Consider the following 15,701-nt stretch of genomic DNA (forward strand, 5'->3'; position numbering starts at 1 on the left):
AAAATGGAAAAAAATAAGCCTCCAGGAGCGGTGGCTTTGCAGTGCTGGCACTGAGCCCCCAAGAGAACCCTGGAGGCAAAAAAAAAAAAAAAAAAAAAAAAGAACTAAGAGAGCTGCTTGTTCAGCTCTGGCCTTTACTACCCCCGACAGGACAGGCTTCAAAGCTTTAGACCAAGCCCTGTGCGCAACGTACCGTCCTCTGTGCAGATGCCTTTGTATTTCACAATGTTCTCATGGTAGAGGTTCCTTAGGATTTCTATTTCCTTCTTCAGATCGGCGATGTGGTTGCCTCCACTCTCAGGCTTCAGGGATTTGACTGCCACTTGCTCCCCTGTGTTGTCCCCCTCGGGGTCATACCTGCAAAGCTCCACCTTTCCAAAGTGGCCCTGGAGGGAAAGATGCATGGGCTTGATGGGGGGGGGGGAGGGATAGATGGCAGGGACCTGGCCAGCAAGTACAGGAGAAGACGCTGGTTCCTCTCACTGTTCCCCTGAAGACCAGGGGCTGTGGAGACCACACAGGCAGAGAGAAACACTAACACTACAGGTAGACGTGTCGTAACCAAGGCTGCTTCCTCTCTGGGCCTCCCGTGCGCTTCCCTCTAATACTGTCACCATAATGATCCAAGCCAAGAGAGATATCAGGCGAGCCAACTCGTCAGCCTGCACCTACAGGAGAGGCCTGGGGCTGTAGCCAAAGCACCACCGTGAGGCTTCTTTAGAGGGTGTGGGATTAGAACTCGCCGTTCACTGAACAGGGGCTTTGGCTCAGTCACCGAGACTGAGCTAGTTCTGGAGCTACCAAATAAACCTAGAGGACACTCTGAGGAGGAACTGTGCTTGTAATAGGCCTAGTACTAGCCTTGGTATGTGGCACATACTCAAGTCAAGGCACTTTTTTTTTTTTTTTTAAACTGAAAAGCAGAAAATCTCTACCAAGAAGTAACTGAAAACCAGAAAAATCTCTACCAAGAAGTAAATCCCAGAAACTTTTGTAGACATGTTCATTATCAGGAAAATTTCATTTGGGGGCCAGGTGGTGGCTCAGCTGGTAGAACGCACACGTTACTGTGTTGCGAGGACTCAAGTTCACACCTGCAGGGGGGAAGTTTCACAGGTGATAGGAAATCCTGCAACTGTACTTCCTTCTTTCTCTCTCTCTCAAAAAACAAAAAAGAAAAAGGCTGTCAGCTGGCACCGAGCCCTAGCAATGACCCTGATGGCAAAAATAAACACCAACAACAAAGCACTACTCTCTCTTAAAAAAAAAAAAAAAAGTGGCAGCAGCCTTGGAATGTGTGTGGATAAGGTTATGAATCCTCAAACAGAAAATTCCATGTTCAATCCCTGACATATATACATGTGCTAGAATGGTGCTCTGGTTCTCTTATTAATAACTACTTAAGAAAGAAAGTTGTGGGCTGGGCAGGGGTAGATAGCATAATGGTTATGTAAAGAGACTCTCATGCCTGAGGCTCTGAAGTCCCACGTTCAATCCCCTGCACCACCAAAAGCCAGAGCTATCCAGTGCTCTGGTAAAAAAAGAAAAAAAAAAAAAAAGAAAAAAAAAAGAAAGAAAGTTGTGGGCCAGGTGTTGGTACGCCTGGTTAAGTGCACACAGTATTATGTGCAAGGACCCAGGTTCAAGTCCCCGCTCCCTACCAACAGCAGGGACGCTTCTCGAATGGTGAGGCAGGTTTGCAGGTGTCTGTCTTTCTCCTTATCTATCTCCCCTTCATTTCTCAATTTCTCTCTGTCCTATTGAGGAAAATGGGAAAAGGGAAAAAAAAAAGAGATTGGCCAAATATTTTTATAGAAAAAAGAAAATTGTGTTTGAGATTCAAAGATAAAACTGACATTCCTATTTGACTTCTTATGCAAAATCCCTCATTCAAACAAGAGATAAGTACCTAAGAAAGTCAGACAAACATTTTTCCGTGTCCTTCATATCTCTACCAATTCCCCCATCTACCTTTCCCATTCATTCATTCTGTTCCTGAGGGGGAAAACCAAGTCTCTTGAGGAAGCCACAAAGTGTCCTATGTACAGACGCAGGTGCTGGCAAGTCTGTGTACACAGTCTCTGTCAGAGTTCACAGAGAGAGAAACACAGCCTTTGACATCCAAGTGGCCCAGTGCTACAGCGGGGAGATGTGGAACAGGAGGACGGAGAATAAGGAGCTTTACAGACAGAGAGGTGACTCAGCAGGGCACGAGAGTGTAACTTGCCTCGCCCAAGTCTCGGATCCTCTTTAGAAATCGCTTTTCAAAATGTGTGGGGTCGACTTCGGTCGCTGGCTTTTTCTCTGAAACAATGTCTGGATCTAGGAAGAGAGGAAAGCAAACGTGTTAGAGAGCAGAGTCTGCTGATGACTCCTCCTCCACCCCTGCGCCCCCCAGCCGCACGCCCTGGGTTGGGTGTCAGCACGGGCCCATCTGGGATGTGGGTGAAGCAGCGCCAGGCCTGTCTTACTCTGCTCTTCCAGCTTATTGATGTCTCTCATGATGGCTCGGAAGAAGGGCCTCTGGTTGGGGTCATAGTTCATGCAGCGGGTCATAAGGTCAGCCAGCTCTTTACAAGATGGTGTCACTGGCCTGCACCGGCTCTCGTAGAACCTCTCTTTCTGTGAAGAAGAGGACAACATGGAAGAAATCAAAGCCAACAGCCACATGTTTGGGCTCCCATCAAGGATTGCCATTCCCAAAGGCTTGCTCCACAAACACTGCTTGAAAGTGGATTTTAGGGGCTGGTCAACAGCTCACCCAGTAGGGTGCAGGCCTGACCATGTATGGAGGCCCCAGGTTCAATCCCCAGCACCACCTGAGAACCACCAGCAAAGTTCCCTGAGTAGTGCAGTGGTCCTATGTATCTTCTCTCTTATTACTTCTTTCTTCCCCCCTAAAATAGAGCCATGCTGGTATCCACTGTGGGAAGCCCCAAACCATATTAAAAAAAGATTTAAGGGGGGTCAGGCAATAGCGCATTGGGTTAAGCGCAGGTGGCGCAAAGCGCAAGGACTGGCTTAAAGATCCCGGTTTAAGCCCCTGGCTCCCTAACTGCAGGGGAGTCGCTTCACAAGCAGTGAAGCAGGTCTGCAGGTGTTTATCTTTCTCTTCCCCCTCTGTCTTCCCCTTCTCTCTCCATTTCTCTCTGTCCTATCCAACAATGACAGCAAGGACAAATAACAACAATAATAAAACAACAAGGGCAACAAAAGGGGAAAAAATGGCCCCCAGGAGCAGTGAACTCATGGCACCGAGCCTCAGCAATAACCCTGGAGGCAAAAAAACGGGGTGTGTGTGTATGTGTATGTTTAGGTAGCATAATTGTTATGCAAAGGAGATTCTCATGCCTCAGGCTCTAAAGTTCTAGATTCAGTTCCCCACACCACCATAAGTCAGAGCTGAGCGGTGCTCTGGTAAAGAAAGAGAAAAAACAAAACAATGAAAAGAAAGAGAGAGAGATTTCATCAACATGGGTTGCTGTTTTTTCCTAATTTCAGTTTTTTCCTAATTTCAGTTCAGAAATCCATCTCAATATTTAAAAAAAAAAAAATCCTAATTTGGGAGGGCGGACATATGAGCCAGTGTCAAGATGCATTCCCACAGTCATGCAACCTTTCTAGAAGATTTCTATGATTTATAAAAAAAAATCTTTAGAGATTCTTCACATTCTTTGCCTCGGGAATTCCAAATGAATGAATCAGAAGTTAAATATAAACAAAGGCATGTTTAAAGATACTCCCTGCAAAACCAGAGGGCAGTAGAAAGTTGAAAATGACCTACTTAACAAATATTGAAGTAGTTAATAATAGTTTAAAGAAACAGTGAGCTCGTTAAATTTGATTGTACCCCTGTGCTAGCAGTCATAACTGTCCATGAAGAAAAAAAGATATGATGGAGGGTGCTTCAACAAAGAAAAGTGAAGTTACCAAAGGACTCGGCACTACCAGTCATGGGCATTTACCCAGAGGACACACTAGCACTGATCCAAAGGGACGCACAAGTACCCCCAAATTCACGGCTGCATTGTTCACAGTGGCCGAAGAAGGGAAGCAGCCTGAGTGCCCACTGACAGATGACCGGATCCAGAAGCCGTGGGGTACCCAGTCCGTGGGATATTACTCCGCAATCCCAAAGACAACAGTGTCCCCTGGGACAAAGTGCAGGGAACTAGAGGTGATTCTGATTAGCCAAATAAGAACGGAGATTACAGACAGCTACCAGATGGCTTTGCTCACATGCTGTGTCTAGAGAACGGATACATGTGAACTAGCAAAAAACAAAAACAAACAAGCAAAGAAACTAAAAAAACAAAACAAAAAAAACCCCGCCGTGTCTAAGACTTGTGAAAACCATGGTGTTTATCTTTGCGAGGTGGGAGAGTGGGTGCACAGAACTTTTGGTGGATCTGGTGTGGAATGAGTAATCACAAGATATTGAAAGCAAACAATAACAACAACAAAATGAAGACACTAAATTAGTTGTCATGGATGGAGGGTGCATAGCATAATGGTTATGTAACCCACCCCACCCCCACACCACCATAAACCACAGCCTAGCAGTGCTCTGGTAAAATAAAATAAAATAAAATAAAATAAAATAAAAGGGCCAGGCGGTGGCTCACCTGGTTAAGTGCACACATTACAGTGCACAAGGACCTAGGTTCAAGCCCCTGGTCCCCATCTGCAGGGGGAAGGCTTCATGAGTGGTGAGGCAGGGCTGCAGATGTCTCTCTGTCTATCTCCCCCTCCCCATTCAATTTCTGTCTGAACTTTTACTGGAGACAATGTCTTCAGCACAGCAGGAATGTTGATTTTTCTGAATAATAAAATCTCAAAATCTCAGATAAGTACTATCCTCATCATCTATGCTTCCTGACACTCTATTATCTGTTTTTTTTCCTCTCTCTCTCTCTCTCTCTCTTTTTTTTTAGCTCCAGGGTGATCGCTTGGGCTTGGTGTTTACACCACAAATCCACTGCTCCTGCAGCCACTTTTTTTTTTAATTTTATTTTATTGGCTAGGTCAGAGAGAAATTGAGAAGGGAGGGGAAGACAGGGAGAGAAAGACACCTGCAGACCTGCTTCATCACCTGTGAAGTGAACCCCCCCTGCAGGTGGGGAGTGGGGGGGGGGGTTTGAACTTACGCCGGTCCTTGAACTTGGTACTATGTGCGCTTAATCCAGTGCAGCACCCCCTGCCCTCCCCCCCATGTATTTCTTTAATCTTCACAACAACCCTGCCCTCATTTTATACATGATGAAGCTGAGGCGTCTCAGGGGGGAGTTAAGTCCCAGTTTCCGGGTCACACAGCCAGTGAGCCTGTAGAGGAGAGTCCCAGGTCTCTCTTTTCCGACATGACACCTCCCTCCTGATTAACTGCAAAGGTGTCCATGGAAGCCCCACTCTCAGCTCACACACTGGGAAACAACCGCTGCTCACCTCAATCAGCGTCTTGTCTTTCAGGGGGATCTCGCCATTGTAGCAGATTTCCCAGAGGGTGGTTCCAAAGCTCCACTTGTCAGCGGCCACGCTCAGGTTCTTGGAGTCTTCTACACACTCGGGGGCGATCCACGGGATCCGCTCTAGGCACTCTGGAAGAGACGGCAGGCGTTCACTGATCAGCTTCAAGAATGACCCGGGGGGGGGGGGGTGGGGGGGGGGGAGGCCAGTGCCATTACAGCAAGGAGGTGTGTCTTCGAGGAAACCCAGCAGTGCTTTCAAAACATGAATAAACATGAATGGTTCTTTTCATCCCACGGGGAGCTTGCTAAAGGTCAGGCTCTGGGGTCTTCAGCCCTGGCACTAGGGACACAGAAAGTCAGCCCGAGCCAAGGTCTCCTAAACAGCAAGACAGCTGAGGTCGAGGCTATCACCTTGGGGACAAAGAACTAAATAGGAAAAGGCAGAGGAGAAGAGGCCAAAACAGGCCAGGCAGGCCTGGGCCGACAGCATGTATTCTGCACATGCGGCCTAAAGACAGGAACTGCCCTCAGCACTCACTGGTGTTTCCGTTCCACAACTGTCCCTGCCTTGGGAACCTTCAACTCCAGATACCTCTTTAAAGAGAGGGTGTTAGCACTGGCCTGGGTGACTCCCTGAAGTGCTGCATGAATTCCAAAAGGAAAACGGGGAAGGTGATAGGGGCCGGGTGGTGGCGCACCTAGCTAAGTGCTCACATTACAGTGAGCAAGGATCCAGGTTCAAGCCCCTTGTCCCCACCTGCAGGGGGAAAGCTTCATGAGTGGTGAAGCAGTGTTGCAGGTATCTCTCTGTCTCCTTCTCTATCTCCCCCCTCCCCTTTCAATTCCTCTGTCTCTAACCTAAATATTTTATTCTATAATAAAAAAATTTAAATGTTGGGGAAGCAGTTACAGAAGCCAGACCTTCTACCTTCTGTACCCCATAATGCCCCTGGGTCCATACTCCCAGAGGGATAAAGAATAGGAAAGCTATCAGGGGAGGGGATGGGATACGGAGTTCTGGTGGTGGGAATTGTAACCCTCTTATCCGATGGTCTTGTCAGTGTTTCCATTTTATAAATAAAAAATAAAAATAGGGAGCTGGGCGGTAGAACAGTGGGTTAAGCGCAGGTGGTGCAAAACGCAAGGACCAGCATAAGGATCCTGGTTAGAGCCCCCGGCTCCCCACCTGCAGGGGAGTCGCTTCACAGGCAGTGAAGCAGGTCTGCAGATGTCTATCTTTCTCTCCCTCTCTTTGTTTTCCTCATCTCTCTCCATTTTTCTGGTCTATCCAACAATGACGACATCAATAACAATAATAACTACTACAATAAAACAACAAGGGCAACAAAAGGGAATAAATAAATACTTTAAAAAAATAAAAATATTTTAAGAAATGGAGGAGATGATAGAAGCCCCCAGGGCTTCCAGCTTAAAGGGGCCCCTGTGCTAACCCAGCACCTTCACCAGAGTGCTTCTCCCGTGGATGAGTGCTTGGCTCCCCTCCACAGTCCACTGCCTGGGGCCGGCCCACCCTTATCTCCACCTCTGTCCAGCCCCCAGGCCATGGAGTACCAAACACATCTGACGAGTATGCTTGCTCAAGACGGGAAACTTAGGGGGGACTGGGTGGTGGTGCACTTGGTTGAGCGCACACATCACAGTGCATAAAGACCCAGGTTTGAGCCCCCAGTCCCCGCCTGCAGGAGGAAAGCTTCACGAGTGGTGACCCAGGGCTGCAGGTGTCTCTCCATTTCTCTTCCCCTCTATTTCCCTCTTGACTTCTGTCTCTACCCAATAAAGATAATAATTAAAAAAATAAAAAAGACAGAGAACCCCAGCCAGTCCTTTCCTCCTCCCTCCTCCCTGCCCTTCAGGTCCCCCCACCATGGCAGCGTGAGAAGCCGTGGCACACCTTGCCGGGACAGTACAGTGATGGGGATGCCAGGGTCGCTGAGCTTGATGAACGGACCGCACTCGCTGTCGATGCCCGCTCGGGCCAGGAGAAGGTTCTTAGTGCACACGTTTCCATGGACCAGGTCCTTATCCTCCTGCGGAACAAGAAGGGTGAGCTCAGCAGACAGCTGTTCACGGGCTGTGGCCTTCTCCCCGGCAGACACGCACGCCCTGTTTCTACCCTGCTCTCCCTGGCCCCATCCCCCCAAGCTACCCATGTGCTCCACACACTCTACAAGTCGGTTCCCTGCCTGTCAGGAGACAGGGACTAGTGGGGCATGGCTGGCGGGGCTTCAGCCAGAATCCAACAGCTGGCTGGCCTGGGAGACGGCACAGGAGGACCCTGACGTCCTCAGTTTGATTCTCAGACTTACATATGCCAGAATGCCCTCTTCCCCCGCGTACACACACAATCTATCATTTGTGAAATAAAGTGAACCTTAAATGTTAATTTGACTGACTGGCACCTTTAAAAACACTCAACAGCTCACCCCTCACTAATTATTCTGTGGAAGTTAGCCACTACTCACTAATGCCTGGAGTTTCATTCCCCCTTTCAGCAGGGGTTCTCCCAGACACTGTAAGACAGCTGCCAGTTGTCTGGCCTGCTAGCAGTACCTTGAAACAGGACTCAGCTGGGAGTTCAGGCAACAACTCCCCGGACCTTTTTAACCACCACCCCGTTCTTTGTAGGGCCCCTGACTGACTAGCACCTCCTTCCTGCCACCATCTCCAAGGACACCCTGATTCTCAGGGGGTCCCACTGATGTCACAGCACTCACCAAGTAACTCAGGGCACTGGCCAGCTGTTTGGCGACTTTGAATTTCCATGGTGTGGTAAGGGCATCGCTTTTCCGGTGCATGAAGAGATCCAAGGGCCCACCCTCCACAAACTCTTCCACCATGATGTCTATAAAGACAAGAGCAGTCACATCTGGAACCTTCCACCTGTCTGTGTCTAGCACAGTACTCATCCCTATCTTTTATGAGAGCCCAGCCTTGGATGACACGACTAGCTGGTAACTCAGCCTCAGAGAACACAAACCCCACTAGCAGCGTTTCAGAGCTGAGCAGTCCTGGGTTCGACCCCTTTCTATGCTTTCGGAGCAACAAACCCAGCTCAGTCATTCCGCCCTCCTGTGTCCTCTGTGTAACGCTGCCTGGAGCTCAGAAGTATGGGCAGGAAGTGATCAGCACTGAGTGACTGCTCAATATGGCAGACTCCCACAAAGAGGTGGGCTGGTACTTCTTAAAAATACCCCATCATGCCCTGCGACTGAGACTCTGAAGGACACAGTCGGTTAGGGGTTCCCACAACTCCCTCCATCCGACCCTGGTGTGAGAACCTCTCCTGGAGTCTGTTCCAAGAGACCCAAGGCAGTTCCTCCTCGGCCACCCTGGAGTCCAATGGGAGTAAAGCTTTTGGCTGAGGGAGGGAAAAAGTGGTGGAGCTGGGGGTTGGGGGGCCAGGCGGTAGCGCAGCAGGTTAAGCACAGGTGTTGCAAAGCGCAAGGACTGGTATAAGGATCCCGGTTCAAGCCCCCGGCTCCCCACCTGCAGGGGGGTTGCTTCACAGGCGGTGAAGCAGGTCTGCAGGTGTCTTTCTCTCCCCCTCTGTCTCCCCTCCTCTCTCTGTTCTATCCAACAACAATAACATCAGTGGCAACAATAACAATAATGACAACAAGGGCAACAAAATGGGAGGAAAATGGCCTCCAGGAGCAGTGGATTCATAGAGCAGGCATCAAGCCCCAGCAATAACCCTGGAGGGAAAAAAAAAAGTGGTGGAGTGGGCATTTAATTGAATGCCACTCTTTTTATCTTTCTTTCTTCTTCTTCTTCTCCTTCTTCTCCTTCTTCTTCTTCACCTTCTTTTTTAATTATCTTTATTTATTTACTGGATAGAAATAGCCAGAAATTGAGAGGAAAGAGGAGACAGAGAAGAAGAGAGACAGAGAGACACCTGCAGCCCTGCTTCAACACTTGTGAAGTTTCCCCTGCAGGTGGGGACTGGGGCTTGCATGTTGTAACATGTGCGCTCAGTCAGATGCACCACTCCCCAATCTCTTTTTAAGAGAGAGGGAGGGGAGACAGACACAGACTGACCATAGCAGTGGAACCTCCTTCAACTGGGGGGGGGGGGGGGGGGGTTTGAACCTGAATCACACGCATGACAAAGCAATGCACTATGCAAGCAAGCTATTGTCCCTACCAGAGAATTGCTCAGCTGGTTTATGGTGGTGCAGGGGATTGAACCTGGAACTTTGAAGCCTCAAGCATGAAAGTCTCTTTGCATAACCACTATGCTATCTACCCCCGCCCCTGACAGTCCCTCTTAATTTTTTTTCTAAGGATTTCATTTATTTTATTTTTGAGAGAGATGCAGAGAGAGAAAGACGCAGAGAGAAACACCAGAGCACTGCACAGCTCTGGCTTACTGTGGTGCGGGGGACTGAACCTGGGACTTAGCCTCAGGCATGAGAGTCTCTTTGCATAACCATTATGCTATCTACCTGCACTTTTTTTTTTTTTTTTTTTTTTTTTTTTGCTTCCAGGGTTATCGCTGTGCCTGCACCACAGATCCACTACTCCTGGAGGCCGTTTTTTCCCCCCTTTTTGTTGCCTTAGCTGTTTTATCTTTGTTGTGGTTATTATTATCACTGCTACTGATGTCCTCACTGTTGGGTAGGACAGAGATAAATGGAGACGTGGGGAAGACAGACACCTGCAGACCTGCTTCACCGCTTGTAAAGCGACGCCCCTGGAGGTGTGGAGCTGGGGGCTCCAACAGGGATCCTCCCGCGCTGTGTGCTTACCCTGCTGTGCTACCGCCCGACCCCCCTTGACTGTCCCTCTTAACTTAAGCTGAGGGTCTGCTTGGTTCTGCCAATTCTCTGATTGTGAAGACCAAAGGAAAGCCGTCTGAGCAACATGACAGATGTCACTGATTCCCGGTCCTCACAGCCTGGCTGACCTGCCCTCCCTGAGGGCACACTCACTCTCCACGTCCCGGACACAGACTCCATAGAGGTACACGATGTGCTTGTGGGAGACCTGCCGCATCATGCTGGCTGCCTCGAAGAAGGCCTGGGGGGGAAGAAGACACAGGAGGGTCAGGGGTCAGGGGTCAGGCTCACCGGTCGGAGCTCAAAGGGGCATGAAAAAGTCAGTGACTCTAGGAGGGCTCCCCACTCTGAACAGCCCAGGCTCTGAAACCAGCCCCTCACCCCCACCCTCTGTCCTGATGCCTGAGGGCTTTGCACAGCCTCTTACCGGAGGGCCAAACCGGTTGGAAGATAGGATTTATTCAAAAGACTGATTAAATCAAACAGCAGAATCAAGCTGGTAAGCTAGCGGACAATTGCCCCACTGGTCACTCATGTCCGCCACTTCCTCTCTACGTGAGCTGGAAACAACATCCGGCAGGCAGGGCATGAGAGTATATGAAGACTCCAGACAGCAACTCTCTCTCTCTCTCTGCCCAAGTTTGGCTATACTGATCCTTCACACAGGCTATGGGACTGGGTTCGTCATTTATCTTCGAAGTGACTGTCCTGACCTCTGCTGGGGGCCGAGACCAGACAGTGCAGCCTGGGGCTCCTAGCACCCAACGGAGGGACCTCCCTGACCTCCCCGTTGGAAGTGTTGGAGAGAGGGCAGACTGTTCAGTGTGCTTCATCTTGTCCTGTGTTCTGACTGGACCCAACAGATTGACCTGATTATACTTGATTATATTTGAATAAAGGGATCTTGGCTAAGAACAGACATAAAAAAAAAATTAAAAAAAAACCTAGACCAAAATATGGGTCATTGCTGTTGTGTTTTCCCCGCAGTCTACTTGTGATCTTCTGCACCCAGACAAGCGTGTGGGTGCGGGTGTGTGTGTGGGGCGATGTCTGGATAGGAAGAAGATACTTGCCAGAGAAATGTCCCTGTGGCTGGGGTCTAAGACTTTGAGGATCACTTTGATTCTCTTCTCTTCGGCCATCCCTTCGTCATCCTTGTAGTCCAGCAGGGTTCCCGAGTAGATGTGCGTACGCGTGCCTCTCCCCAGGTGTTCACCCTTAGGGAGGAAGCAAGAGGCAGAGGTCAACTCTCTAGGGCCACAGTGACGCTTGAGTGTGCGACCAACCCAGGGCTGGATAAAAGCACAAGGACTGTCCTAAAACCTAGATGTACACCAGTTTCTGTGAGAGAGAGCATATCTTCACACATATCTGTAAACTACTGCAAAATATATACCTGAAAGCAGAAGTACACTGGAGTTTGCAGTGAGTACCTCCCTAACACTTCCTCTCCACTATTCCAAGCTTTGGGTCCATGATTGCTCAACAATTTGTTTGGCTTCGTATGTTAACTCTCTTTTCAGTCACCAGGTTCCAGATGCCATCCACTCAACTTTCAACAGTTTTCAAAAGCCATCAAATAAGCACCTACCCCAGCCCCACCCAGAGAAGCAGAAAACTCTACTCCACGGGGCTCCTCCACACACACCCCGATAGACAGAGAAGGGAGGGTTCCACACTCCTGCTGGCCCTTTAACCTGGGGAAGCTTAATCACCATGTTAACCTCCACCCACGGTGTGTGAGCAGGGACAGCAAGCAACGGCACCAGTCTCAGAGCGCTGCTTAAGAATCAACTGAGGGGGAGTCTGGTGGTAGCACAGCGGGTTAAGCACACGTGGTGCAAAGTACAGGACCAGCATAAGGATCCCAGTTCGAGCCCCGGCTCTCCACCTGCAGGGGAGTTGCTTCACAGGTGGTGAAGCAGGTCTGCAGGAGTCTATCTTTCTCTCCCCCTCTCTGTCTTCCCCTCCTTTCTCCATTTCTCTCTGTCCTATCCAACAATGATGACAGCAATAACAACAACAATAAACAACAAGGGCAACAAAAGGGAATAAATAAATAAATACTTTTTAAAACTCTTTAAAAAAAAAAAGAATCAACTGAGGAAGCAAGTTGTAAAGGCTCCTGGCATGTGGTGAGTGGATGTCCACTTGTCACGCAGATGTCCTCTGTTTGCTCACTCTAGACCGGGGGGGCCCTGTTTCTCACACGCTTGAATGACCCATTTTCTCTGTAAGTGCAGACACAGGAATGTGACTGATTCTCGGGGAATTTAGAGCTGCCCCCCCCCCCAATCCCTCCCCTAGGAATATCTACAACTGTCAGTTGGGCCTATCAGTTCTTCCTCTCCTTTGGCAGACTGCTGGTGTATCTGTCCTGTCGCCTGCATCCTGGCAGAAGGCTCTGTGACTAATCGCCTGTCTCATGCACCATAAAGCAACTGAACAAGGTTACGGGAAGTGGTGTTCCCAAAATGTCCCATCAAAGTCAGATGCTTTCAGAATGATAACTCTTCCCCAAAACAGTGCCTTCTTCCCGGTGGGTGGTCGAGTCACTGCACGAGGCGTCAGAATTCCAGTCACCCTCAGGGGCCCGTCCATCTGTGACTTGAGTTTCTTCCCCTGCTGCCTGGCTCTTCATCCTCCGCTCCTCTGCTTCCCCAAGAAGTGTAGGATCATTGTCTCTGACAGATAACACGCCCTGCTGTATTTCCGGATTTAGGGATTAGCTCTTGATAATAATGCAATTATCAAAGACAGATACTTTTTTTTTTTTTCCTCTTGTCAAGACTGTGAGGCTGCTGAGGGTCAAAATGGTGTCTGGTGCCTTGAAGCGCTCAAACCACTGCTATGTGGCGGGTGACAGGGACTTAGAAGCCAGGGGGCTGCGGTGGTCTTGGTCTCTGGAAACAACCCCGACAACGATGGAAGGAGACAAGGAGCGGTAAGGACCTACGCCCAGCTAACAGTTTATCAACAGGGCTGTGTGACAGTGACAGCAGAGGGCTTTCACTCCCCCAGCCCTGCAAACAATTTCAACAAGTATCTTGAAACACACACTGCCAAGGGGCTGGCCGGTGGTGCACCTGGTTAAAAACACAAGTGAGCACGCATGTGGCGTGAAGCGTAAGGACCGGCGTAAGGATCCCGGTTCGAGCCCCCGGCGCCCCACCTGCAGGGGAGTTGCTTCACAAGCAGTGAAGCAGGTCTGCAGGTGTCTATCTTCCTCTCCTCCTCTCTGTCTTCCCCTCCTCTCTCCATTTCTCTCTGTCCTATCCAACGACGACATCAATAACAACAATAATAATAACCACAACAATGATGAAACAACAAGGGCAACAAAAGGGGGGAAAATGGTCTCCAGGAGCAGTGTATCTGTGGTGCAGGCACCAAGCCCTGGCAATAATCCTGGAGGCAAAAAATATATATATTAAAAACAAAACAAAAAAAAACAAACGTGACTAAATGCTAGGACTGGGGTTTGAACCCCCCCACTCCCCACCTATGGGGGAGACCTACATGAGTGGTGAAGTAAGTACTGCAGGCGTTTCTCTGTCTCTTCTCCCTCTCTATTTCCCCCTCTCCTTTCAGTTTCTATCATATCAAATAAAAAGGGGGGAGGGGAAAGGAAGAGATGGGCATTGGGAGCAGTGGATTCATCACGCAGGCACAGAGCCCCAGTGATGACCCTGGTAGCAACGATAAAGTAAAATAAAATACAGAGCAGAAATAAAACATAAACTCCCAAGCCAATCCCACGCCTGTCACCTTGCACCAGGCTTTTGGATGACAGTGAGCTCTGACTGGCCTCTCTCCCCGCAAGGTGACAATCTGCCACATGTAACACACAGACTTAGGCAGAGTGCTTCTCTCCAAGGCTGGTGGCTCGCTATCTTCTCAGATTCCACGTTTCTGTTTACGCAGGGTGGGGGAGGGAGAAGGACGCAGAACAGAAAAGTGGCACTTGACTGTCACTGGTCATGACCACCAGGAACGACATAATAGACCCCGCTGTAGGCCCCTATAGGACCTAGCCCTCAGTGTGGATCAACAACGGCAGGGACAACATACTCTACCTACCACCCGAGGAAGAAGGGTCCTGAAATGAGTGCAGCCTGACCACAGAATGTGAGCTCAGACCTACAGGGATGCAGAGGCTAAATAGGTTTCTGTGTTGAATATGGGCCCCAGATCAAACTAATGGGGCTTACACAGTTAACAATATTTATAGACTTTCCCCATACTTGGGGGCTACTCTCTTGCCTGACCCAGCTTTCTAGTCCTTTTTCCAACTGTGACACCATCTCCCCAGACAATACCCTGGGTCCACCAGCACATCAGCTGTCAGGCTCAGGCAAGAACTAGTACAGTCATGGGCCCCTTGGAATAGACCTAAAATAGACCTACCAGCTTTTTCCAAAACGGAGACCCCAAATCTTCATCTGCACTATCCTTGCCTTTAGGTTCATGGTTAGTCAACAATCTGTTCTGCTCTATATCTTAACTCTTTTTCAGCCACCAGGTTCCAGATGCTACCATGATGCCAACTCGACTTCCTTTTGGCAGATGACCCCACCATGGGTCTTGGAGCCCCACTTCCCCAGATTGCTGCCCCACTGGGGAAAGAGAGAGACAGGCTGGGAGTATGGACTGACCTGCCAATGCCCATTTTTAGCGGAGAAGCAGTTACAGAAGCCAGACCTTCCACCTTCTGCACCCCATAATGATCCTGGGTCCATACTCCCAGAGGGATAAAGACTAGGGAAGCTATCGGGGGAGGGGATGGGATATGGAGTTCTGGGGGTGGGCAATGTGAGGAAATGCACCCCTCTTATCCTATGGTCTTGTCAATGTTTCCAATAAATAAATAAATAAGAAAGAAAGGAATAAAAGAAGAAAAGAAAGAAAGAAAGAAAGAAAGAAAGAAAGAAAGAAAGAAAGAAAGAAGGAAGGAAGGAAGGAAGGAAGGAAGGGAGGGAGGGAGGGAGGGAGGGAGGGAGGGAGGCATCTTCCCGGGTTTCACAGCTTAAGCCAAAGCCCAAAGGCAGTCACTAAGGAAACAGGGTTCACCGAAGGCCAACAAGCATGGAACACTGGTCTGTGGAATTTAGCTTTTCCAGATGTTCTCTTCCTTCAGACTTAAACTGTGCGTCCCTGTGCCTTCCCCACAGTCTGTATTCCCTCTGCTCTGCTCTCTCCAGAAGAATCTTTAGCAAACCCGTAAGGAGCCTCACAAGTGCTGTCACTCAGCAAACTGTGGGGCCGTGAAGGCCATCAGCCTGCACTGCAGTACCTGCAGGCAGTGACCCAACCAGAAAACTAAAAACACCACGAAGACGAACGCCTTCATTTCCTCCCAGGCTGTACAGCATGGCATTAGTTCGGCAACCATGAGAATACCGCCTTTTTTTTTTTTTTTAAATTCTTTGTTCCACTA

At 49.2% G+C, this 15,701-nt stretch overlaps 1 protein-coding gene across 1 annotated transcript in view; it reads right to left on the reverse strand.

Annotated features, from left to right (window-relative positions):
• JAK1 (Janus kinase 1) overlaps positions 1 to 15,701 on the reverse strand; it is a 153,187-nt gene that overhangs the window by 7,597 nt on the left and 129,889 nt on the right. The window contains exons 13-20 of the mRNA XM_060206350.1: positions 11,338 to 11,481; positions 10,418 to 10,505; positions 8,201 to 8,328; positions 7,378 to 7,513; positions 5,443 to 5,594; positions 2,472 to 2,622; positions 2,228 to 2,322; positions 194 to 386 (exon numbers count right to left, since the gene is read on the reverse strand). Coding sequence (XP_060062333.1) covers positions 194 to 386; positions 2,228 to 2,322; positions 2,472 to 2,622; positions 5,443 to 5,594; positions 7,378 to 7,513; positions 8,201 to 8,328; positions 10,418 to 10,505; positions 11,338 to 11,481 — 1,087 coding nt within the window. The remainder of the gene's footprint in view (positions 1 to 193; positions 387 to 2,227; positions 2,323 to 2,471; positions 2,623 to 5,442; positions 5,595 to 7,377; positions 7,514 to 8,200; positions 8,329 to 10,417; positions 10,506 to 11,337; positions 11,482 to 15,701) is intronic.

Source organism: Erinaceus europaeus, chromosome 13 (assembly GCF_950295315.1).
Source record: "Erinaceus europaeus chromosome 13, mEriEur2.1, whole genome shotgun sequence".
Lineage (NCBI taxonomy): Eukaryota > Metazoa > Chordata > Mammalia > Eulipotyphla > Erinaceidae > Erinaceus > Erinaceus europaeus.